At 39.2% G+C, this 25,630-nt stretch overlaps 1 protein-coding gene across 4 annotated transcripts in view; it reads right to left on the bottom strand.

Annotated features, from left to right (window-relative positions):
* The window catches only part of LOC145962052 (uncharacterized), a 282,741-nt gene that overhangs the window by 57,962 nt on the left and 199,149 nt on the right, over positions 1 to 25,630 (bottom strand). For all 4 annotated transcript variants that reach the window (XM_083082827.1, XM_083082829.1, XM_083082828.1 and 1 more), the window contains exon 5: positions 7,514 to 7,560. In XM_083082827.1, coding sequence (XP_082938953.1) covers positions 7,514 to 7,560 — 47 coding nt within the window. The remainder of the gene's footprint in view (positions 1 to 7,513; positions 7,561 to 25,630) is intronic.

Genomic DNA, 25,630 nt, shown 5'->3' with positions numbered 1-25,630 from the left:
TTATACTTTCTTATGTATATCTCAATCTGAATTAATGTATGAGAAATAGATATGGTCTCAAAATGGAGAACTTGAAGGTGACTTCTTTAGTTCCTTCGCTAACCGCGAATCATCTCCGCCGACATCACCTTTTGAATCTCTTGGCCCTCTTTTCTGGTCACCCAATGTGCAGCCCGGCGGAAAGATATTGCAGCTAAACACTCGGTTCTTTGATGCCGCCCTAGTCTGGGATCTCTATCCCCGGGTACGTCGGCAGATAATTAACGTTAAAGGTTAATCCTGCGGAGAAAGACGGCGGGATAAGAACGGGCTGACAGCAACTTCTAGGCTCCTGTTCCTCTGGCAGATATAATTTGATTGAAACCTTGAAAATGGTATACTCAAATTGAGTCTTTTGGATTTGAATCCCTCAAAATTTAACAACCCTGAATACCTCTATATACGTTAAATAATGATAATATAAATAACAAAATAAAAATTGAAGCTAAAAAAATAATTTGAAGTATATTAAAAATATTCATATTTTTCAGAAATATTTAAAGGATGTTTTCTATCTTTAAGAAATAATTTTAAAATCCTCCTCCTTTAGATCATCTCGATTAGTTTTATTTCTTTTAAAAATTGTGGCTCGAAAAAATAATTTAATTTTAGAAGACTTTAACGCGATATAGCTTATTGGATTAAAAAAGATATAGATCGCAAGATTATACTTTTTTAAGTAGCCAATGCATCGATAAGCGACGGAGTCGAGTGTCAAGCAGGACGCGTAAAAACGTCTAAATTGCGCGTAAATAATTATATTTGCATATTCATCGAAAGGTAAATATTTAATGCTCACCGAGCATAAAGGGGCAGCGTGAAGTGTAACGTATACGTGGAAAGAGAAACCGGTGAGTTCGTGGGGGAGTGGAGGATGCTGGAAGGGGGTTGGCCGGCGGAGGGTTGGCCAGCTCTGTAAGCGCGGCCGCCACGAGCTGACGGAAAAGGGGTTGAATGTACATCGCGGCTCGTCGGAAATTTTAGCTTAATTTTACTTAACTACACTGGACTGCCCGTGGGCGCTCGGCTGCAGGGACAAGTGTTATTTTTGTAATTCCAAGCGGCGCTAATGGGAGACCTCGGCTTAACTCCGACCTACCGCCAACAAAAGAGGGGTGTTTACCACGCGCAATGAGTATACGGCCACGCGGGGGTAGTAACCGACACCCCGCCGCCTATGCTTGTTACAAACGCGAAAAGAGCCTGACATTAGTTGACCGACGGACGAGACCGGAAACCTGAGTTAAAACGTTCTTCGTGAAAAATACGAGCACAACGATCGTCTCTTTCGAGAAAATATATCTCTTTAAATGAGTATATGATATGTAATTCTTTGAAAAATTAATTTTATGTTTTTTCCTCACGTTTTCCATTAGAATATATCATTAACATTATATTACATGTACAAGAAACAAATAGAAAAAAAAATTGCAATTATAATAGCTTTATTTTAAAATTATTTTGAGGAGGATGATAGTGTTATACTTTCTTATCAATCTAATATGATGAATGATAAGAAGTATAACGGACGCGTTACTGTCATGGCATTATCGACGGCGAAGGTATCGAGAAGACGCGAAAGGGCGCTGATGAGATTCGAGGGAAAACTTGCAGGTACGGAGCGTAGCAAGTTACAGAAGCTGGGACGTGTATCGAGCGTGAATATTACATCGATCAGGGTTTGACGATGTGGTACAAGTACTGGGGGGAGATCGGGGAAGCAAGGATGATGTCGCCTATTATCCCGTGGAACACCTGAGCCCCGTTCTCCGTTACACGTTGATCTCGACCCCTCCCGCGAGAAAGTGTATGAAAACGAGCACGCACTCTCCGTCGTCGGCGTCGCGACCAAATTGCACGACCTCGGCGTATTATCCGTCCCTAAATTATTCCCCGCTAACCGCAAAAATAGCCCCACGTCTCCTCCCCCCCTCCGCAAGACTCCCTCGGTTTTCTGCATCGCTACATTTTCTCGGTTAACGCGTCATGCGACTCATTGTTTCGACCGCATCACGAGTATACTGAATTGTCATTAATAAAGTATGTTAATGCGAAATTTTTTTTTTTCAATATTATGACTTGTAAAAATTTTTAGTTTAAAAAATTGAGCAATAGAAACTGAATAGAAAATAAACCGATTGATTGGTTGCCGAATAATTTTATTTGTATATCCACAACGCTAAGAAAGAAAAAAAAATTATATTAGAAATATTAAATTATATTTATCAATTTTCATAAGATTAAAGTAAATCTTACGAATTTAATAAATTGATTTTCTGACGTTTAATTTGCAAGAATAAACTATAAAGTGGTAAAAAATTCCATTCATACATTTGTTGGACGAGAAAAGACTATTCTTCTGTACGGCTTATTTGGATGATTAGCAGTAGAAAGAATTATTATGAACGGTATACACATCAATCATTGACTCAACTTTTTTCACGGATACTGATATATATGTATATTAATGTATGTTTGGTTTGGAGAGCGTATCCTATCCTGACATGATGGACGCTACCGGAGACGAAAGTTGAGGTGGCTGTAACGGCTTCTGGCACCGAATGTCGGATTTCCATTCGACGAGAGATGGATGGTCCAATCCACGGAACATTGATCACTATTAAATCGCATATACCGGTGGAAACGTATTACGGCGGTCGAATATATCGCAAGTACGATCTTCAGACTTAGCTAATCATCATCGAACTGCATTTCGTGAAAACGCTTTCATTGTTGATATGATACTCGATTAATAAATGGAAAAGTAGCTTCGCGTCGCGAAGCGAGAAGAAAGTTTGACAAGCTGCCGCATCGAAACAGCTGTCCATTATTTACATGTGGACGTATACGCTTAGGCGATGCGCGGAGTCTTCGGATAGGCAAAAGTTGCGAGTCCGCGATGTTGGCGGCGAACCTGGCCATCAGGTCCGATTCGATAAAAGATGGATGATCCAACGTCGGCCGTATAGTCGATCGGTCTCCGAGCTGACGCCTCCGAAGATGAAATGCACCCTTGGCGACCCCAGAATCGACCCTAACACCCTAAGCCTCCCCCCGTTTTTCTCCCTTTACCTCCGCGCTCCATAACACTTTGCCAACCGAAGGCATATTTACGAGAGAAGCGCGTGCCCCGCGTCGGAACGTACCGCCGTCTACTGAATATACGCGATTTGGCATACAAATTCCGTCATATGTAACCCGGAAAAATGTTTATTGGCCCGACTAAAGGTTATTAGGTCCGGCCTTTAGTTGACCTCCCTGACGTAACCAGTCGCCTCACGTAGCTCCATGAATTGGATCCATCGAGTCGCATAGTCGAAAGTGAAAGCATAAGTCTTTTTTACAACCGACTATTCTGTACTTTGCATTCCACATGGCGCAGCGTGGAAGCATTATGTCTTCTTTGAAAAGTTACGATAAAAAATTATTACTTTAATAAAACACACTCGATTTTAATAAAACACACATAACTCGACAAGAAATAAAAAACGTTTCTATAAATAATTAATCCTATAAATATATTCTATAATAATCCTATAAGTATTAAATCCTGTATTTAATTTACGTACATATTCTTTCAGTCTATTATTATTATGACACATACATTTTTAAATAAATAATTTAGTGCATGTTCTAATGCCTACACTTATACTGAGCGAGATGTAATGACTTTGAGAGAAAATACCATTTCATGGGAGGCATCGAAACTTATAGGAATAATCGAAGAAACGACAATGAGAGAAAATGGACGAGGCGAGATGAAAACGGAGGACCATTGGTTTCCTCGCGTAGTTCCCAGTACGGCATACCAGGAAACAGCAGTACATTATTTCTTGATGTCAAATAAAGCAATTAGCATGTGCCCTGACCAGGGTCCGCACGTTCTAACCCGAGTAATCTCGCCGGGGTCCCCGGCGTGTGCGACATCTTCATCAGAGAGGCGGACCCTCCTCTCTCTTCTCCTTTCTCCGCCACTTTCCATCCCGTCTCCCCTTGTGCCGGACGATGGCGCGGTCACGTGACTACTCTGCACCCCCAGAGACGAGGGATGCTGGATGCTGCGGAAGAGCGAGAACGCGGATCGACTAGAAGAAGATGGCGACCGTAAGGGCTGTAAGGGAGAGGGTTGGATGGAGAGAAATCAAGGGGGCGAGAAGGTTGTGTCCACCGAGTGAAGGCGCTTCCAAGGGAAATTTCACAAAGGCTGACCCGCTGGTAATGAATGTTATATAACCCTTTTAATGCTTTAAGCCTCTTAGATTTTTCAGTGCGCTCTCGACGTGCGCGCTTCCTTCGCTTCCATCCTCCTTCTCCTACTTCTCCTTTTCTCCTGTGGAGAGTGAGCCGGAGGTAGTTCGCGACGAGCGGCAGAGGAGGTGAGCGAAGGGGAGTTGTGCCTTGGGGTAGGTAATTATGTGGCGGACGTAAATTAAGCTTGTTTAGATTGGGATTTTTATTAAGGTCTTTTATGAAAGAGTGCCGCCACTAAATGGCGTACGATATACACTCCGACACTGGTACTCCTTTAAACGCCTCTGGAAAAAACCCCTGATACGTTTATTTCATGAGTAGTGCTTGTGACAATGAAATTTAAAAATCATGTTTGTCAGATATAGCCATTTTATGAAACTATATTTTAATAATTAATGTATAATTTTTAACAGTGCGTATTATTATAACATATAAATATATTAAGCTAATATACATATAAATATATTAAGCTATTGAATTACTAACAAACTGTATTCAACTACAATCTTTTTCAACAGATTCTAAAAATATAAAGCGAATTTTTTTCCTATTTTTAAAGATTTTTAACAAGAATAGAATACATGAGATATTTAATAATTTTTGTAATATTGCAGTAATTGTGAAATACGGAAAGCAATGATCCGAAAGAAACTTTGGACTTGCCAAATTTCCGCAGGACCATCCCCAAAGAAGCCGTAAGCAACGATCAGGAGATATATCTAATAGCACTAGGACGTACGCACTAAGGAACAAATAAGTAAGGATTAGTTTAATAGTGTTTTAGGAGTCGAACGTTACGGGTTTATGTCACTGTTCCCTTTTTCGAGGGTAAGAAAAAGCTATAGCTCGTATACGAGCAAATTTACGAACCAGCGATAGTGCGTAAAGAAATTCAATTGATATATATCAAAGTATATATTTTTGCTATATACAAATTCACTCTCTCTAATAAATTTTAAGTAGATATAATTTTAAGTAGTTATTCATTATCTCATTCTTTAAAAATAGATAATTCTAATTGTTAGTCTTTCTCAAAATTCATAACATATTTTTATATAATTAATATAACTATAATAACTCTAACGTACTATAAAGATAAATTTCAGAAACAAGCATACAAAAATATTAAATTTCCGAGTATCGCTTTAATCTCTTCGATTCTCATACATCGTATGTGGGCATGTTAATTCCGACATGTCCGTAACGAGCAGAGCGCTACGTCAAACAGCTAACTGCTTTCGCACGAAGGCACCGGGAGCGAACTTCGAGAAGCAGTTCGCAGGTACAGACCGTTAGCTATACCCAGTGTATATGTATACCTCCGAGCCGGGGTAAGCAGAGAACGAAGTTCTCGGTGGAAGTTTAATTCAACTGGACGGGCAGCCGGGTGTAAACGCTGAATGATTTGTTGCAAATCGAAAGCACCTCACCCCGCGCGCTCGAACTCGAGCTCGAACTTCAACTTCCTGCTTGCACTTATCACGGTATATTTTATGTAATATTGTATCGTGGCTGTATCGATTATCGAATGGGTATCAATATATTAATACTTTAGAAGAGGGAATGCCGAGGAGTATATAAATGCAATCTCTCTTTTATGTATGATATAATATTTTCTTTAATTAAAATATCTTTTTATAATCTGATTCAATTGAATTGACATTTGCAAAGAGTTATACACGAGATATAAATATAGTCTTTTCTCATACTTAGAAGTAAAGTTTTATACAGCCGAGTAATCTACTCTATTCTTAGTACTTGCTAAGTTTTATTTTTCATTGAGAATAGACTTGTTCTATTATTAAACACATTATGATAACAGTATAAAATATATAATATATAATAATGAATATGTAATAAAGAAAGTTACTCAAAATTATCTAAAAATCACTATAATACCGTACTCGCGTTTTTTGTCTATATAATATATTAATAAGTTAATTAATAATTAGAGAAGTACATGCACAGCAATTATCGCAGACTGCTTGAACATTTTTTCGTTCCAAGTGACGGTTGACTGGTTGAGTATCGAACATTGAGATCCAACGTCAATTTTCTCTGGTAGTTTCGCGAGGCCGGGCATGCTTGTTCGTTCTCTCGATTAGGCTTTGCCGTCATTAAAAGTTTATAAAGAAGCTGAGGTACGAAACGGGCAACGATGTGCGGGTGAGACGAAGAAGGTGGTAGGTGATGGTTCAGCACCCCCAGAACGAAGATGGTAGAGAGAAACCGGCACGGAGCAAAAGAGAAGGCGAATGGGAAAGAGAAAGATAGAGAAGGAGGGATGAAGAGAGATTCTCTCCAAGCAAGTTTTCTCATGTGCAATGCATAATGAGGAAAGGCAGACGGCGCATAAAAGGCCTACAAATGAGGCTCAAGTTATATATATATAAGTAAATACATGTAACTTACACGTCGATGTAAATGACTCTCTCGACGAGATCAATCAATCTCGACAAATATTTCTTTTTAAATTACGTTGTATTATTTATCTTTAAAAAATAAAAAAATATCTTAATAATAACCCAATGTAATTATTAATTTGTAAGTTACATAATTAGTTCGATATTAATATTTGTTAAAATTAAATAATCGACCAACGTTACCTAATAATAATTTTACACTTCTTTGATTTAATACTATTTTGTTTTTATTATTTATGAGTAAAGTTATTTAATAATATCTAGTAAATAAAAATTTGAAAGCGATACATATGTGAAAAAATACATTTTAAAATTGAAGATTTAAAATTCCTACGTTTAAATAGTAATTGATCCGAAAAAAGCAAAATGTGTGCATTATAAAATGTAATGCATATTTTCAAGTACATCGTGATTCTCAGTACGCAATAGCATAAAGTGCTCGTATAAGATTTCCTTGATCGGTGAGTACAGACGTTAACTAAAGATATGAACACGCAATGTTAGAGTCGCGGCGCACGAAAACCAATTAAAGGTGTTAGATCGATCCTCCCTAGTAACTGACTTGCTAGGCACTTCGATGAAAGATGCAAATCCTCGCTTATGATGCTATATGTTCCTTTATCCAATTACTTCATATTAAAGCGAGATACTTCATATTAAAACGATTTGAGATAATTATTAAATTATCAATGATTCTCTCGATATTACATATCACTTGCATGTCTTTGCTATAATTATAATAATCCTTTTGTGCTTAAACAAAAAGGATATTAAATACGTACTCAAATCATATAACTTACCTTGTTCATGATTTGGCGGGGATATTCCCGCCTCGCAAGGGACGGCTCTGTAACAAAAGAAAAAGATACTAGTTACTTTTCTAAAATTACAAAATGTATTAAATATTTGTAAAGTTTATAGTTAAACTAATATACTTTGTCGCATGTGTGTGTTATTTTGCATGTACTATATATTTCCTTATTGCTTTTTTCAATATATGGAAACAAGCGATTCAACGTAAATTCTATTTGCATATATTTTTTGACATATCACGAATATTATAAGAGAGATATTCGGCAAATGTGATTTTTTTATTCAATTGTGTTGCATAAAATGTTAGATAAAAATAAAGAATATTTTAACGCGAATATAATGCTGAAGATATTTAATTTTTTTTGCGCTGGGCGTGTGCGTTTTGAATCTCATCGGCGCGCCTTGTGACCCAAACTAATGCACGTAGGGTGGTCCTCGATCGCGCAGCCAAGCTCCAGCTCTTCCTCTCCTTTCCCTTCGACGAGTACCACCGAATTCCCATAATCTAATGAATGGCCTAACCCCAATATCCTCTCGGTTCAGCCTCACCGCCGCTTACCCTCCATGTACTATTCTATATATATTATATATCACGCATGTAAATATTCTTGCTGCCCGTGCGTGCAAATTTAAGTTGTTTAAAATTCTGTGTCCGCTATAATTAATGATTTCGAAGCAATCACGATTATACTACCATTTTCACTCATAATTTTCTCTTAAACTTCGTCAAGATAATTTTCGGCATTCTTCAAATTATACTTAGCACGATTTTTACATCGCATAGAAAAAAATTCTGCGGTGAATATCATGAATAAAACTCAACGAAATCGAATCGATAATTTTATTATCATAAATTACATAGTCAGCATTAAATTAATATTAAATAATATCAAATTTATGTAAAAGCAGCTACGGAAGTTTATTAAAAATCTTGAATAGATGCGACGAGAAAAAGTATAAATTAATATCAGAAAATTCGTGAAAATTAATAATCTAGAATATTTTTGAGAAATGCTAAACTGGATTTTCGCGGAAACGAATAAAAACTATTTGCGGAAGAAATAATTTCCAAGGCGTATGAACGAAGAAATATGAACAGGGGCTCGCGATGTTGCTAATTGCGCGTTAAATAGGGACAAAGTCGACGGCGAAATTCTTTCGTCCAGAAAATGGACCGGACGCAAGCCGGCGTTGATCCCCGCGCGGCGGAGTAAAGACGCGCAAATGTGTTTATCTCGGGGAATAATAAAAAGGGTGGCCCCGACATTCGTGACGCCGAGCGATCGCAACGAAGTCGGGAATAATGTCTCGGACACGAGGCTCGTCTGTGGATTTGCTCTGGCCTCCATCGCCCAACCATCCACCCTACACTCCCCCTTTCGACCTCCTCCGACCTACCCTTATACGCGTGTCCGCCGCAGATTCAGACTCCTAATTAAGACGAGGGTGCGAGAGGGGTTTCAGGGGTTCTGCTGGGTTCTCCCCCGAGGGGGCGGGGGCGTAGGTAGCGGGTGTATGGATGGAAGGAGGGTTTTCCCGAGGTAAGGGGCACCCGTATCGTGCCGGAGGGGTAAGCCAAGGCAAAGGGGGTAAGGAATATTGATCACGGGACCACCACGGCGGCGAGGCAGGGACTGCCCGCACTCGCCCTCTGCTTTCATCCGCCCATCCCCTCGCCATCCAGCTCCAGCTTTCTCTCATCTCTCTCTCCTGCTCTCTCCCCTTTTCTCTCTCTCTCTCTGTTCTACCAACTTATATGTCTCTCACCTTCTCCCTTGTTTCCAACATCTTTCGCTGATCCTCTCGTTTTGAAGACGGCACGGACCGGGCCAGACTAAACCACCAAACGCCAGATGCGTGAAATCAGTCGGTTAGAATTTGCCCCGCAGCCTTTGCAAATTATTGACGCTGAAACCGCGAGGTATATGATGCCTGCACACTGTTTCGAAGTGGACTTTGAATAAAGAGAGTCGGCAAGTCCAACGCTGACAAGGTAAAAGAGCTTTTAAGAAGGAGCTTATAATCTTACAGATAATTATTCCGTTGGATCAAACGCGGCATGTAATGCTTTCGTTATAATAAAGTATTTAAGTGTTAAAATACTGCTTATAAATTCCTCTCATCAACATTCTGTATTACAATAAATTCATATAGTATACGATGAGTCTTTCATCTCTATGCCATTTAATCATACGTCTTGCTAACTTGGAAATGTCTCCACGTCGTGACAAGGTTTACGAAAGTCGCAATAAGACATGGCCCTCTTGAAGGGAATTTCTGGCGCTGGAAATCCGAGTAGCCTGACGAACTTTGACGCACACGCTCGGCCGAACAAGATCTACGTTCTAGACGTGTGCAGCGTTCTCACGAGTTTTCGAGAGAGATCCTCTCGAATGGTGCAGAGAAGGGAAGACCGACTTGACTCGTTTCAGAAACGAGGATAGAAAACGAGGTAGGGGGAAGGGCCAAGGGGGACTAGGGGGCCAACGGGTGAGCTCGAGTTTACACGACGTAGCGACTCGTCTTTCTACCCGTCGCCTTGCCTTAATTAAATCTCTAGACCCTTCCTGAAGAACCCGCGGACCTGGCAGGAAACTAGAAGAACCGCCTTCTCCTCTCGCTCTACAATTCACTGCGGTAACACGTCGTCTTCCATTGGTCCTCCTTACGTTGCCGCGAGAAATGCGCAAACTACATACGATATATACTGACTTTTCATCTATCTACTTATTTTATCAGCTCGTTATCGCTAAATCAATATACCTTATTTTTTACACATTATTTTTATTTCTCTAGTAAATTATTTTATTTTTATAATAAATAATAAATATAATTTATGTATGTATATATTTTTTATTATATATTTAAAAATATTATCACTGGAAATAAGATAACATTGCTAGTTTTTCGAAAAAATAAACTTGTAATATATTATACAAAATGATTTTTAATTACATTTAGTTACATCAATTTAAAAGTAAACAATAAAATATTATCCTGTGTAAAATAAAAAGCTTCATCAATTAAATAGAAAAAAATTGTAAATTAATTTATGCGATAATGTAAACGTCTCCAAAATGATTTAATTTATGCAAAGGTGATTTAATTTATGCAAAGAGAAAGTTTTGGCAGACAAATTATTACTGTTCCATAAATTCTCAATATTCTCGATATCCACGAAAGCAATTCGCTCGAAGCGGCAAATTTCTACAGCATTTTCTCATACACTCGGTCGCCATTCCAGTGGCTTCAGATATCGTTATTCAACGTTGTAACGAACGTCAAGGGCGACCTCGACGAGACCGGAAGAGACCTCATTGTCCAGAGGCGGGGGCGCCGATAGGAGGGTGCGCAGCAGCGGCAGGCAGCCAACTCAAACTTTGATATGGTTTCCTAAATAACCAAGGCGACCGATACCGCAGCACGATAGTCCTCCTCTTCCTCTACCACCCTTCTTCACCCCCGCCATCCACCCGTTCACCGCCTAGACCGATCTGCGGTGGTCCGGAGAGGGTACTGTAACTACCGTCGAAGCATATTGAAACCCTCGCACCAACGGTGACCTGACTCGCCACCCCAGGCAATCCCCACCCTTCGCCAACCCGCGATCCGTCGTTCAAGACCGATACAAGGCTGCCGTCCATGCAAAACCTGCGGCATGAGTGCGTTTGTCGTTTCGTGAGTAAACGTTACTAACGCAAGCGGTAACACCAACGTTTTCATAATGTCGCAAGTAGCGGTTAATCTGCCTGTAGAGTGACAGGTAATCTGCAAGAGGACTGCGTGAAGAGGGAAAAGGAACGAAGATTGCGAAACCAGCGATTCCAAAGTCGATCACATTACGTTTCCACGGTAAGCGGAACGTTATAAAGTACCGTACAAACAACAAGAACAAGTAATAATATGATTGGTATGACACGGTTACTGGATGTAAGAAAAAAATATAAAGACAGTGAAATGAAATACTATTCGTGCAACAAAAGTTTCAAACAAAAAATCAATAGTTCTCCTTATATATATTATAAAATACATTCTTGCATTGTTTCTCGTGCAGAAAATATGCTTTATTTATATTGAAATTTTTGATTCTCTAATAACAAAATTATGAACAATACGTTTAAATTAACAACTCTTGATGTATATATCTATCCTTAATTTTGCAGTTTAAGTAGATAAAATCAGATAAAAAATTAACGTGTAAGTAGTCATTTAGTTTACAATTTCTTTTCTACAGGCTACCAATAGACGCGATGCCAGAGGCCGGCTGTTTGTCCGCTAATTAGAAGCTAACAGCAGAACTAAAGTTTCGAACTTTAAAGTTTCTTGCACTCGCGCGGAAGCCTCTTGTTACCCATTCAATACTTCCTTTTTGAGGGTGGTAGAACAGCCACCCTTTAAGAAGAACGCCCTATCCACCTGCAGAACCGTCCACCTGTCTTTCTCTTGACCTGTCCTTCTCTCTCTATCCTCTTTGCTTCGAGCAGCGTTAATTACTAATTAATTGTTTCGCGTGTTTGAGTTTTAAATGGATAAGTTAAACAGCGCGTAAGAGGTCCAGACGTGATATAACGGCAGTCCACCCTTCTTTTTCCCTCTGTCCGTTCCTCTCGCTTCGCGTACGATTACCGTACAAACAGTGTACTACCGGTTAACGAAGTTAGGATGACCGTGTTAGGTTGAGGAGAAGGGGAGCAACGCTCGTTCGTTTATTCGTTTTTCACCCCGTCATCAGAACGCCACGTCTCGCTTCGTGCCTCACGACGTAATATCTCCATCACGACACTGAACCATCGTCGACGCGTTCAAAGTTACCCCCGATCCGACGAATACGAGGATGCAACTTTAATATCGTCGTCAGAAGTTGTAGCTAGTTCTCATAATCGCATAATAAAATATAGATTTTACAGTTTCGACGTAGACACAAAAAGAGATATAGAGAAGAAAATTTTATAAAAAAGTTTGTCTACTTCATATATGCCATATTTTATTTTATTTAATATCGTTTTAACGCACAACTCTTCGCAAATGAGTCTTTCCATCATTCATAATAAAATAAATTTGTTTTCATTAATCGAGAAATTTTTTCTATTTTAAATTGTCATCTCTTGAGAAAAAACTTTCAAGAATAACGATTGCTCGTGTAACTTGTTACATTACACTGTAGATTGTCTGACGTTGATCTGAAGGCACACGAGATCGTTTCTCCGCGAAAGGTATCCTTACGTTGTAATCGGAGCTCAAATAAAAAGTCATAATGGCAGATAAAACATCCCATTTGTCTAACAATGATTCTTCGCTCCTGGGAATAGTGTGCTATACTTCCATGGTAAGGTAACGAGGAAGTTAAATGGAGTGGTAATCATTTTAAACGCCATCATCACAGACTCCGAGACTCGAAGACGTCCTCGAGCCGCCTAATTCTCTCGTAATTGAGATGAATCGATAAGAAATTTTCAATACGAAAGAAAATTGATACGAATGGAACAGCTGATCACCATGGAGAGCACGTTTGCCACTGTACATTGAGCACGACCGGGCATTAGTTATCGCCATCCTCTCGATGGTGCTCTTGAGGCGCGCAAGATAAATCGTAGAGGCGAGAGAGCATCCCGTGGGAGTCTGGAATAAATCGGGAATAATCGGAAAACACGACGGCCAAATTGACGACTGTTATCGACTGGCGTCGCGGGTGGTGACGAGAGCTCGCCCGGTAGATCGAAAGAGCGAAGGAGGAAGAGAAAACGATGGCATGGGAAAGAGAAAACATGTCGACAGCAAATCGGTGTCTTAACCGTCCGACGGGGGACAATTATTTAAGCGAACGTCTAGCGTGGCGCTCTAGCGCTCCACGTTAGCGCCTGGCGAGAACACGTCGATAGAGAGAGAGAAAGAGAGTCCCGAGCTGTTAATTGCCGGCTGTCACGGGCACGCAGTGACAGGGACCATCGTCGACGAGGGATTGCCTCGTCGAAGTCGATGCGAAAGCGCCGCTAAACTCTCCTTTCAAAACGTGTGAATGCACTACCGCGATGGACACACTCATGGGAGATAACTCTAACGGAAGAGAAAGAGAGCGAAAAAGAGAAGTGAAGCAAGGTAGAGATTGAGTCGGCGAAAGATAGTTTTTGAATGTATTTGTAATTGAAACACACAAATTGCGAATATTTCCTTTTATTTTATATATGGAATCTATATATTTCATTTACATAAAAAATTTGTCACATTTTGTTGTCGTTTATGTCATTATTTTTATGAAAAAAAATTATGCGATATTTCTGGAAAAAATTTTAGGAGTTCAACTACTATAGAAAATACTTCAGCAAAGTTCTTTCCGTATATAACTTATTATTTTTCTAATTCTAGATATATCTTATGGGGTGAATAGAGAGCAACCACCGGGATCTCTCACTCGGACGTTTGCTGTAATTTGAACGCCGACGTATATTTATTCGGCGTCGCAGGAAGAGGAGTCGCGAAGAAAGCGGGAGCTCGCAGAAGTAGCGTGACGACGCTAAGAGCATTAAAGAGACGTTTTCCGCCCAACACTTAGGTTTTCGTTCCCGCGCCCACCCCATAGATTCACGGCCTATCGGCTTAGCGCGCGGCGGGCGGTCTCGAGCCACCCTTGGCTTCCGCCCAGCATCGTCTTCCGCTCGGCACCTCAAGGTAGCAGCAGTCAGCCAGAAACGCGGCTCCGGTTATCGTACTGCTCTTCTCGGGAAATATTTTCGTAAGCGTAAGAACTTAAGTACTCGAGACGCATACACGTGACGAGACACCTTGATGAACAAAGTCTATGGGATAGCTTTCCTTACCAAAGAAATATATAACACGTGCGTAATGAGTCTTCGAAAGTTAGCATCTCACGTTTCTGTTATAGTAGTCGACATCGCAATTTAATACTCGAATATTATAATATTCGAGTATACTTTTTCATTCCTCTCGCTTAATAATAATATATTTATTTCATTTCGTAATCAAAATATTAGCCAACCTTATATTATTAACTTATTCCTTCTCATTAATTTTAAAATAATATATCTTTCTAATTTTAAAATTTTCAAATCTGTAAATTCTGTCCAATATTTTTTTTAATAAAGCAAACATAAAAATGCAACTATTATTATGTAATGTTGCGCTGCCAATATTACAATCCAGAGCACGACAAAGAAACAGGCAATCGCGATGGGAGGGTCGCACTAGTTCCTCTATCTATCGTAACAACGCTCCGAGGTGAGCATTCTGAAAGAGAGAGAGGAAACGTTGCGTCGACGGTGGTGAATTATCAGCTAAGAGGAAATTATGGAAATAGATATAAATCGAGAAGAAGAGAGAGCCGCGCCGGCGCGGCTGCTCGCAGGTAGACGCAGCTAGGCAGCCAATAAGCGAGTCGCTACCTACGTAGAGCTCGATGTGCCTTTAAATAAATGGAGCTTAAAAGCCAATTTGGAATGTAAAGATCTATCAGCATAAATTAAACATGGCGCGGCTATACGGAGAGTGTGAGGCTCGTCCTCCAATTTTTGGGGCCAGTTCATCCCGTTATCCATCCTCAAGACTAACAATTTGCATCTTACGATCTTCAGTATATCATTGCGCACATAACATCATCACTTTTTCATTAAACCCTTAAATACCCTGCAAATTCGTTATAATCTTCCAATTATGAAAATGTTGTTAATAAAAAACATTTAATTCATAAAAAATTTAATTTTTCATTGCAAGAGAAATAAAAATTTCAGTTTTAAATAATTACATTAAAAAATGTGGCTTTGTGTCTCGAGATCTTTCCAAGGGATAACGCGCCGCATCTCGATTTTAATCGCATCAAGGCAACTGCGAGCAATATCTCGGGTCAAGTGCGGTCGATTTAGCGGGAAATTTTTTTGTTCCGCGGAAAAACGTAAGGGAGGGATCAAGCTATTGGTGGCAAGTCGCGCGGAAACATCGGAGAGACGAACGAGAAACGAGAGCGTGGAACGCGAGGGATAGAGGGTGTGTAGGGCGGAAGATTCGCGAGTTCGCGTCATGTGCATCGGACGCGACGCGCGAATTAACAACTCACGCGTCATATCGCGCGCATTATTATCCGATATATCGAGGCGTCTTCATTCCCCTCCGATCGCAAACGAAGAAGCAAAGGCGTCCCTAGTTTACGCGGAGTGCGTTACTGTGCTAACACGGTAACGAGCAGGATGTTGGGGGAAGGGGGTAGGAGAGGACTATCGCCGCCAGACGAAGGCGAAGACACCGATTCCGATATGTTCACTCTCGTGTATCTTGAGTCGTTAATGTATTTCGTTGATCGCCTACGGTGCCGTTTCTTCGAAGCGCAAGATATCGACGTGTTATATATTTGATATATATGTCATTTTTGATACAATATTGCGCGAATTAACTAGATAATATATTATTCTATATTATTTATAAATGAGATTATTTAAAATTTATTCAGAATATCTACAATTCTACCAAATTTCATTTAGTTTGTCTCTTATGAATTAAAAATAAAATAATTAAAGATAAAATCTTAAAAAATACACGTTAAATTTTTCTTTTCTCACACGCAGATATTGCAATTAAATTTAAGTTTATTAGAGAGATTTTATAATACATTCGTGTGTTTAACTTAGAATCTATAGTTTATAAAGATCGTTAATTATTACATAAGTTAAATTCTGTCAGTTCAATTTACATTGTTTGAAAATTATTTCTACAATAAAATTCTCGTTAGTTCAAGCATTCGAATTAACAGTTACACAAAGACGAACTCCTCCTATAATACATAATTACTGTTTGTCGTGATGTCACTGAAAATATTGATCGCCAGGAACCTCGAGATGAGACGAAAAAGTCGCGTCGCGACGAAGCAGAGGAGGCGGAGCAGTTAATGTTACGTCGAAGGTGAGCGCGTTGAAAAGGGTTGATTACACGAACCCGGCGCGTCCAGCGGGTAAAACGCGCCGCCGGGCCACGCCGGAAGGATGCTGCTGGACCATGCTTGTAAGCAAGCGGTAACCCGTTCGAGGGCCGTAGGTAGGCTCGGGGCAAATGGCAGCGGGATGATTGATCGCCCGGCTAATTGGATGATCGATGACTCAAGTTCATCAGTGGCTGTTCAGCTCCTGGCGAAGGATGCTTCGCTCGCACGTGAGCACCCAGTCACCCTCGCAAGATGTAAGCGTGTATGTACGAATTTGCGATGTATGTACGTGTGTATATAAACGCGAGAAGAACAGGTTTAACGTTACATCTCTTGAAACAAGCCTGGGTTAATATTCTTCAGGATCACTGCGTTTCTCTCTCACCACTCTGTCTCTTGTTAAATTACATTTTCCATAAGTTTACGATCTCGCCAGAGTGTGCGAACGATACCACAAAGAATAGTTGTGAAATATTATATCTTTCCCATCTCATAATTAATTTTAGCATCGAATACACCATACGAAGAATGTTATATTATTTGCGCTCAACACAAATAATGAAACTGTTTTTCTGAAGAATTTGAAGATAATTATTTCTCGCTATCAATATTAATTTAACCATCAAATTTTTCTGCAGAATCTTTAAAAAATTTTTAAGATTCAGGAATATCTAAGAAAGTAACTTAAATATTTTTAAAATAAAATTAGAAAGAGAAAGTAATAGAATTTTTAAAATAGGAAAGAATAAAAAAATAAATTCTTAAAAGTCAATTATTGTTTGATGAAAATTATTTTATAAAACATCTTTTTGTTATATATTCGGTAGTAAGATTTTCAAAATCTCATTTCACGCATATGAATCCCGAAGCTACTCTAGACGCGGTGTTTCCTCAAAGTAATGAATTCACAATAGAGTTTAGTGAGTGGCAAAGGTGCGAGCAGGCTAGCGCGCAAGTTCACGCATAGCATTCGTCTGATATATGGCCGACGCGTGAATGCAAATCGGCGTGTAAATCATGCGAACAATGTCTTAATGTCCCGGTCATACAACGCCCACCCGAGTCAGAAGACAACGGCTCCGGTAGTCTTCGGGTGTATGGAAGGAAAGGGTGCCTTTTCGGATATTCATAGAGAAATAAATTAGCAGGCACGCGCGTCACGAGGGGACTATTATTGATATCTATTTTCTTGCGGTGGATGTTATTCGCGAGCAGGTTCTATTCGCTGCGTATGACACAAATCGCGCGAATCTTTAGCATTCGCGCGAACGACTATTTGCATAATTAGATAAATTAGTATAATCATTTTCATCTACATTTTAATAAGTTAGAAATAATGTAATGGAAGGAAATGAATTAATATTATTAATATTATATCCTCAGGAGCCTAAAGATTTTAATATTCACTTCTATATATATATGGGATGTTAAAAGAAATTTCGATAGTTGAAATGACGATATATCTTTTCTGTCGAGCGGACCGGGAAAGCAGACAGAGAGTTAAAAAATAGCAGTTCAGCCTTCTCGTTTATGCCATTTAACTTGCAAATCTTCCTACCGAGTCGGCTGATACCCATGAAACATGTGTGGAAAGTGAAAAAAAGTCTTAGTCCTGCTTTTGAGGAAAGGATAAGGCGCGAGGGAAACAGGAACGGAAGGGTAGAAAGTATGAGACAAAGAGAGAAAAAGAGAGCGTGTGAAAAATTCGGGAGAACAAAGGTGGCAAAGAATCCGTACTCCAGAGGTTGAAAGTTGCGATTTCTCGCGAAGGGGGAGCCCGAAAAGGGTGAGAACGTTAGAGTGAAATATTCGTCCGAGTGGAATATGTAAAGACATTACACCGAGACTGCGTTATCATAAAGATAATTGTTTTATCTTAACATCCATGGTCTGATCCATTATGTAAACTGCCTACTTAAAGTATAATTGCAGAATAAACTATAGATATATCGTTCAATAATTTCATTTTATATCATCGATTTTTGCTGCATTGCTAAAGTAAAATAACAGATGTATTACGTGTATCAACGAAACATTATTTTAAAACAAAATTTATAATACCCGACTATTCATCATTAATAATATCAAAAGAATAAGAGTTATCGAATGTGTTATACACAGATTCTCTTCTATGATATCGCGAGAAGAGACAAGAGAATGATAAAAAAAAAAAATGATTGCAATCGGAATAGATCGGATAGTTTAATGTCATCATTAAAAATCCTTAACAATCAGTTTTTTCTCTTCTGTCAGGGAGATGGTTAGTTTATTTTAATGATGCGATTCCCTTTACACGCTTATAATGTGTCTGTCACTGGCGAATCTCAACTTTTTTAGCGTTCATTCCGGAGATGCTCCTCCAAAGATTCTGCGACGATAATCGCTCGTAAAAATGCCGCTTTTACGACGCATATCGCACTTGTGCGAGCAAAATTATACAGTGTCACAGTTCCGAAGACAAAGTCGTGTCATTTCACGCATCACCGAACATCTTTCGCCCGATTATTACTATAATTTTATCGTAGAATATCATACTTTGATATTTGACGATAGCTGATGAAAAATCTCCCCTAATATTTTCGCTGTCGACGATTTTAGACATATTCTTACAGATAAAAAAAAATTAGAAAGTGAAAAATAACTCTCGCACAAGTGCCACAAATAAATATACAAAAAGTTCAGTTTAAAAATTTAAAGTTGCATCTAAATTCAAAAAATCTAATAAAATAGTATAAATACAATAAATAATAGCAAAATTGATTGTTGATCAAAATTTCAACGATAATATTTCTGTGAAAAATAGGAAAACAATCTAAGATGCATAAAGAATCATTCCCTTACTTTCAATTTCTTAAATATTGTTATTGAATATTGAAATATGTAGGTTGAAACAAAAAAAACAGTCTCCCTCGCGCGACATCGCAACCATCTAGACGCGATTTGTTTTTATGAACGGCGTCTTTGTTGCCCAACCTCTTCCGTTTCTCTAAGTTTCGTAAGAATCTACCATAACGGCTCTAATTTCCGCTAATAAATCTACGAGTGCAACAAGAATCTTCCCCCGATATGTAGATAATCGTATTCCCGCTTGAAATGTATTCGCTACGCCCTCGAGAAATATAGATATAACGTGGATATAACGTGTATGTGTTGGATTTTGCATACGCATATATACGAAATATTCTACGTGTGTGTGTGGGAAACACATAGCGTGGAAAGGGGCCAGAATCAGGGGAAGAAGGTGACGTAAGAAGACGACTAGTCTTACGAAGAGGTGCAAAAACAGATGTAAAGACACGGGGGATGCCGCTCAGAAGGGCCAGAAAAGAGGATTCGGACGGTTGTAATCTCGGCTCAAGGTGTCGTTTTGCTTCTCAGCGTCCCACTGGACATCGAGATGCGAGCAAAGAGAAAGCTTAAGATCCCTTTGCACGCCGTTTATCGGCTGTGTGTTTATATACACTTGTTAATTGAGTAAATAATTTTTTTTCCATTATTGTTTTTATTTAAATTTTATTAAATATTTTAATTTTATTAAATATTCTACAGCAAATTAAGAAATTATTTTAGTATCATAAACAAAGGGAGATTATATATTTTTCTCTTATTTTAAAGGTTAAATAAGGAAATTGTTAAATTGTATAGAGTCTGGAAAAAACATTGAAAAGACATAATTTAAATAATTAATCCAAAAATATACCTTATTTACATCAAACTTTAATTTTCTGCGTTATGTAATATTATACAATCTTGATTTTAGTTTCCAAGAAGGAAAGATCTGCTTCAAACTAATCATAGACGAAACTTCAAATGAAATCTACATATACAAGAGAGTAATATTTTCTTTTGTAAGCAAAGTCTTTCATTGCGACATTTTTCCTTAATAGGGACAAACTAGTTATTATTAACGACCAGCGTATTACACGCATACTGGAAATATGCGTACTTGCGAACAAATAAGGAACGAGTTTCCGAGACCAGTCGAGGGAAAGAGGGACGTAGGCAATTTTGCACTTGTAAATAGGCCCCGAAGGGAGGAGCATAAGTAAATTAGGCCGGTCGAGGCGAAAAACGTTCTGATAAGAATCTTTCCCTCGGCTTTTTTAAAGGCTGACTCCGAGGGAATTGAGACGTCATCACGACGCTCTTCCTCGTTTGGGTTTGCGCCTTCCACTTCGTTCCCCGTCGCAGCGTCCTTCGAGAGCTGTTTAATACCAAACGCCTCGCGCCTCATCCTTTGTCTCGTCTTCATGAGATTTTTAAACAGCGCGAAATGAGCTTCGCAGACCGTAGAATCGAGACAACGAGTCTCGAACGATTATCGTTTCATCCGTCGTTGCTTTAATTCCCTCGCTCTTCCTGATAAAATTAAAAAGAAGGTTTCTGCGATAGAATCACATTTCGTAATACGCGTTTATAAATACTAATGTTTGTTACGTTTTCTTATAATAAATGTCATAGATAAATTCTTATGATAATTGTAAGAAAAATCTTTACACTTATATTTATTTAATATAAAGATTTGTGAGAAACGATAACCGATTTTCCTTTACTTGTCGAAATCATATCGAGGAGGGATAGAGGGTTGAAGTTAGGAAGGAAGGGACTAAGGAATCCAGGCATTTGTATCGTTTTGTCGTACTTCAGCGTCGGCATGCGTATCGTATGGCGTTGCATTATTGCTTTTATAGCCAATAAAAGGAAAGATGTCCCGGTGAGGCTGGGACGATGGTCCTACTCCGCAACAACTGTCCCCTCGATTCCTGGACCGTTTCATCCTGGAACCGTCGTTCGCCTCGCGGCCCTTAACCCCCTCGTCCACAACAGCCACCGCCCGTTATTGCCACCGAGTCGTTCGTTCGGTCATCGAAGGTGTCGCGATTGGTTTCGTGTTTGCAGAGAATATAGTCCGGGGACTCCCCGACCCAGTTAACCGTCCGGCCACCCTTTGGGACACTAGGAATCGAAGAATAATACTTGGAAAATTGTCTTAGTCTTTGGGAAACGTAGAAACATTTGTTCCTTTTTAAATTACACCGCAAAATTTATTTATCCCACACACAAAATATATCTTAATTACCTAATCTATAAAAAATAGATTCATTTCATAAGGAATTTAGCAAACTATTCAATTATTAATTTGATAGATTTGTAAGAAAAGGATGAGCGAGTCATTTTTCTTATATTTTTATATTTATTTGATCATATAACTCTAAAACTTGCAGAATGAAACAAGACAATTATTTTTCTTCTCATGATTGACTATATAAAGTTTTGTTTGTTGAAAAGAACACCGGTAAGTGACAGTTCTTGTCTAAGGCGTTGTCGTTAAGGATAGACACCAGTCTTTCTTGTAGACGCTCGTCTTCTCTATGGCACTAGCTACATCGTTGCACCTACAGGCAAAAGATAACCAGCCCGTCCTCGAGCCATCAACCTCCTGTTCTTCCTCGGTTGTCTCGAGCGACGATATATCTCCCAGCATCCCCTTTCGACGTCCCCGTCACCCTCCTCCATTCGTTCCTTGCAGAGTTCCGATGCTCCAGGAGGGTGCACGATGACACTCGGTTACGACATTAGCGACGTTTCCCACACCGTCTACGGATCTACTTCGTCAATGTCAAAGCACAACCTCACCCCACCCTTCCCCGTTCGCAAGCGACTTTTCCGCGGAATAAAGTTTTAACGTTTACGTAACGATACAGAAACACAATTATATTTTCCTACATACTAAGTTGTATCTCTACGGTTATTATTTCACCTAGCAAACACTTTTAGTATGTCTTGAATAAACAGTTTACTGCTAGTTAACATATATAAAAATAAATAATGTTTAATTAGTTTTTCTTGTGAGGAAAATAATTAAATATTGAGAACCCACTTATATAGACGATATATTCTGGATTCAAAAAACTTCGTTAGATCCGTAAAGCGACAGTGATAAAGTTCAACTTTGAAATTTAGAAATTTAGATAGGTATGTATCGAGACGAAAAAAGGAGTCCCATGTGTCGTAAGACTCCCCAAACAGAATCCTAGTAGCAGGTTGATTTACGCGACTTCGCTCGGGGCGACTAGCATCGCCTCGTCCCATACCTCGCATCGTAATAGTACCACTCTGATTCCAATAACCATGAATCTATCAGACGTCAAAACGCAATCTCCACCTGAAAGCGGCCTGCCTTCGGCCGCGCGCCACAGCGACCACAAATCTCGCAGTATCTACAACCGTATATCTTATACTTACGAGAGCACACAGTATGCAGAGATGTAAAGGAGCACAGATGTAAAGAAGCTGACGGACTCGCGCGAAAAGAAAGAGAGGAAGAGAGAGAGAGAGAGAGAGAAAGAGAAAGAGGGATCAGCAATACGAAAGAGAGGAAGGAGAGGAAGGAAAATCGTGCGAATAGAGGGAAATAACCCTCACGAATTTTATTCGACGTCGGCGGAGCTGAAGAGAGAAAAAAACCGGCGAGATTGCGTGGGAGAGGAGAAAGTTGCAAACTCGAAAACTTTCGAGCTCCTATTATCTCCGACGAGACCACGGTCCGGCATCAAGGGAGTTGTCCGGTATACCCCGATCTCTAAATACCCCACCTTTTGCGTCCTATCGTCTGGGCAGAGAATTGTTCGGTAAAGTTGAAAGGGGAATGGCAAGCGCACGAAACTGACGTTCGTCTTAATGTCGCAAATGACACAATCAAAGCGCACAATTATCGTTTCATATTAGATGCGTTAACTTCCTCTTTCCCCCCTGCCATCTTTCTACTAATATTATTTTCAATTATGCAGGATTCTTTAAAATCTCTAGTGTTTTTTTAAAGAATTATTTCGATTAAAAATAAAATAATGAGAGAAATTTATTATGTTCCCTTAAAAATAGACAACGCGACTTCGTTAGTGTAAATTTTGTAAGCAAAAATAGAGATCGCGACCAATTTTAAAATTAATAGTCATCGAATATTATTTCAAAAAATAAAATAGGCAAACTGTATTAATGTGACAAACTTCTCTTCGAGCAAATTTATCTAATATTCCAAAATTATCTTGCGACTTTGCGACGTTTCGAGGAAGCATTCGCTCGTTACGAGCGCGCGAATGAGGAATGGTGCCAATGACAGTGCTAACGTCGTGCAAATGAATGCACGCCGAGGCTTTGACACGCGGTAATTTATCACGCCGTTCCGTCTTACCCTTCCGCGACGTCTACGGCGACGGGGACATTCGCGAGAGGGCTGAGCGAAAAAGACGACGGTGATTGGGACAAATATAAATAAGGCAATTGAGAACCCTCCGCCCTCTAGTTTTCCACAGATGAGATTCGAGAACAGATGTAATCGCGGCTTAACGGATCTCGTTAAATAATCCCCTGGGAATATACGCGTACATCTGACAATTCGTTGACGCTGGAAGACATGGGTTATCGCGGTAACTCCGCGTGAAAAATTCTGCAAGATTAGTCTTTCCTCCGAAAGTGGCAGAGAGGAAAGTGAGAAATTCGTCTCTCTTTGAAACATTTGTAGTCATATCTGTTAAAACTTTCTCGTAACAGAAGCATTGAATAGTATTAGATTGTCGTATATAAATGTATATGCAAAAATCTCTTATTTCTCTGTCAATAATGTATCATGATATGCTTATATATTAATAAAAAACATATTAATTTCTAAAAGAAAATTATACAATATATATTTCGTATATAAATTTCAATATATAAATTTTGTATATTTTTATCTTTATTTATCTATATTAATTTTAGATTTTATATCTTGAGATTATATCTTGCTTGTTTTTACATTTTGTAAAATCTTCAGAAATGAGCAAAGCGCTGATGAAGCACAAGCAGGAATTAGTTGTTTTAGAATTTCTTAAAAACACATACAGCATCAATGTTTCGTAACGAGTGCAACTAGAATTATTCTATGACTTAAATGTAAGGCATCCAAGACTTTGACGCAAATCCAACAATTTGATGTTGTAGAAACAGTTTCCCGCGGAAACGGTTCTACGATAAATGAGCACGCAACGGTGACATCGCAAGAAACTGCTGCTTCACTCTCCGTCTTTCTCTCTTTCTCTCTCTCTCTCTCTTTTCCATTTCCTTCCTCCCAATGTACCAAAGTTTTTCCAACTTCGTATAATCATTTTTCCCGGAATGTCCCGACGGTGCTTTCCCACTCCCTCCTCGGCGCGTCGCTTATCTCGGGAAAATTCTTTTCGCGGTTTCCTCTCGAGAACACAGCCGTGCGCGCGCTTCCTCCCTCATCCGTTTCCAGGCTCATCGACGTAGAAGAATTTTAATTCTGCTCCCGAAAAATCTCAAATGACGGCGTGCTTTTTCTTTGCGTTCTCACGCTCTCTCGCGCGAATCTCGTACTTCAAAGAAACCACGGACTATATCGCGAAAGCAATAAGATTGTGAACAAATTTTATTGGGACCTGTCTTCCGCAAGATTATTTTATTCGAGAGAATTCACAGTTTTCGCGCGCGAAAATAAAAATATATTTTTATTTAAAAGAAATAATAATGAGCGTAAGAAAAAGTGGAGAAAAGAAAAGTAAAGTACGCGTACACGTGAGATAAGAAAACGTATCTTGTAGTTTTCTCATGGATGAAGAAAAATGACTTATAAGACATTGTACCTTTACAATTCATGCAAATCTTTTTGTAATCTTCTCGTCGTTCTTTGTAGATCGAATAACAAGCTGCTGATTTTTAATATAGCATGCGTGCATTAATAATACATGAGCAGGGCGCATTTATTCAGTAAACGTCGGCCGTTTACACGGCATATCAAATATGCAGGTGTCGCTCGGATATTGTAGAGAGAAAGAGAGAAAAAAAAAGTTAAAGAAGAGGAGAAAATAAGAAGGGAGAGGTCGAAGGAAAAAAAGACGCGAGGTGATTAGACGGAAAAGACCTGGGGATGTTGGGTTTATTAACGATATCGCGGGCCCACGAGGGTGGAAGAAAAGCCGCTCGATAATTTGCTGCCCCCTGCATCCTTGAAAGGAAATCCATATTCTGACATTAACGAGATTTCATAAATGACAGTCGCTATTAGTAATCAAAGATATTCGCAGTTAGAACATTGCCTAACTATAATAAAATATTTTTTTTAATAATAAAATAGAGATAAATAAACTCATTTATTTAAAAACAAACTCCATTAAAATACAAA

This window comes from Camponotus vicinus, unplaced genomic scaffold (assembly GCF_025532165.1).
Source record: "Camponotus vicinus isolate PSW18456_S1 unplaced genomic scaffold, iyCamVici1.0 SCAF_11, whole genome shotgun sequence".
Taxonomy (NCBI): domain Eukaryota; kingdom Metazoa; phylum Arthropoda; class Insecta; order Hymenoptera; family Formicidae; genus Camponotus; species Camponotus vicinus.
The sequence above is the reverse complement of the archived record's forward strand: the minus strand, read 5'-3'. Positions and strand labels throughout refer to the sequence as shown.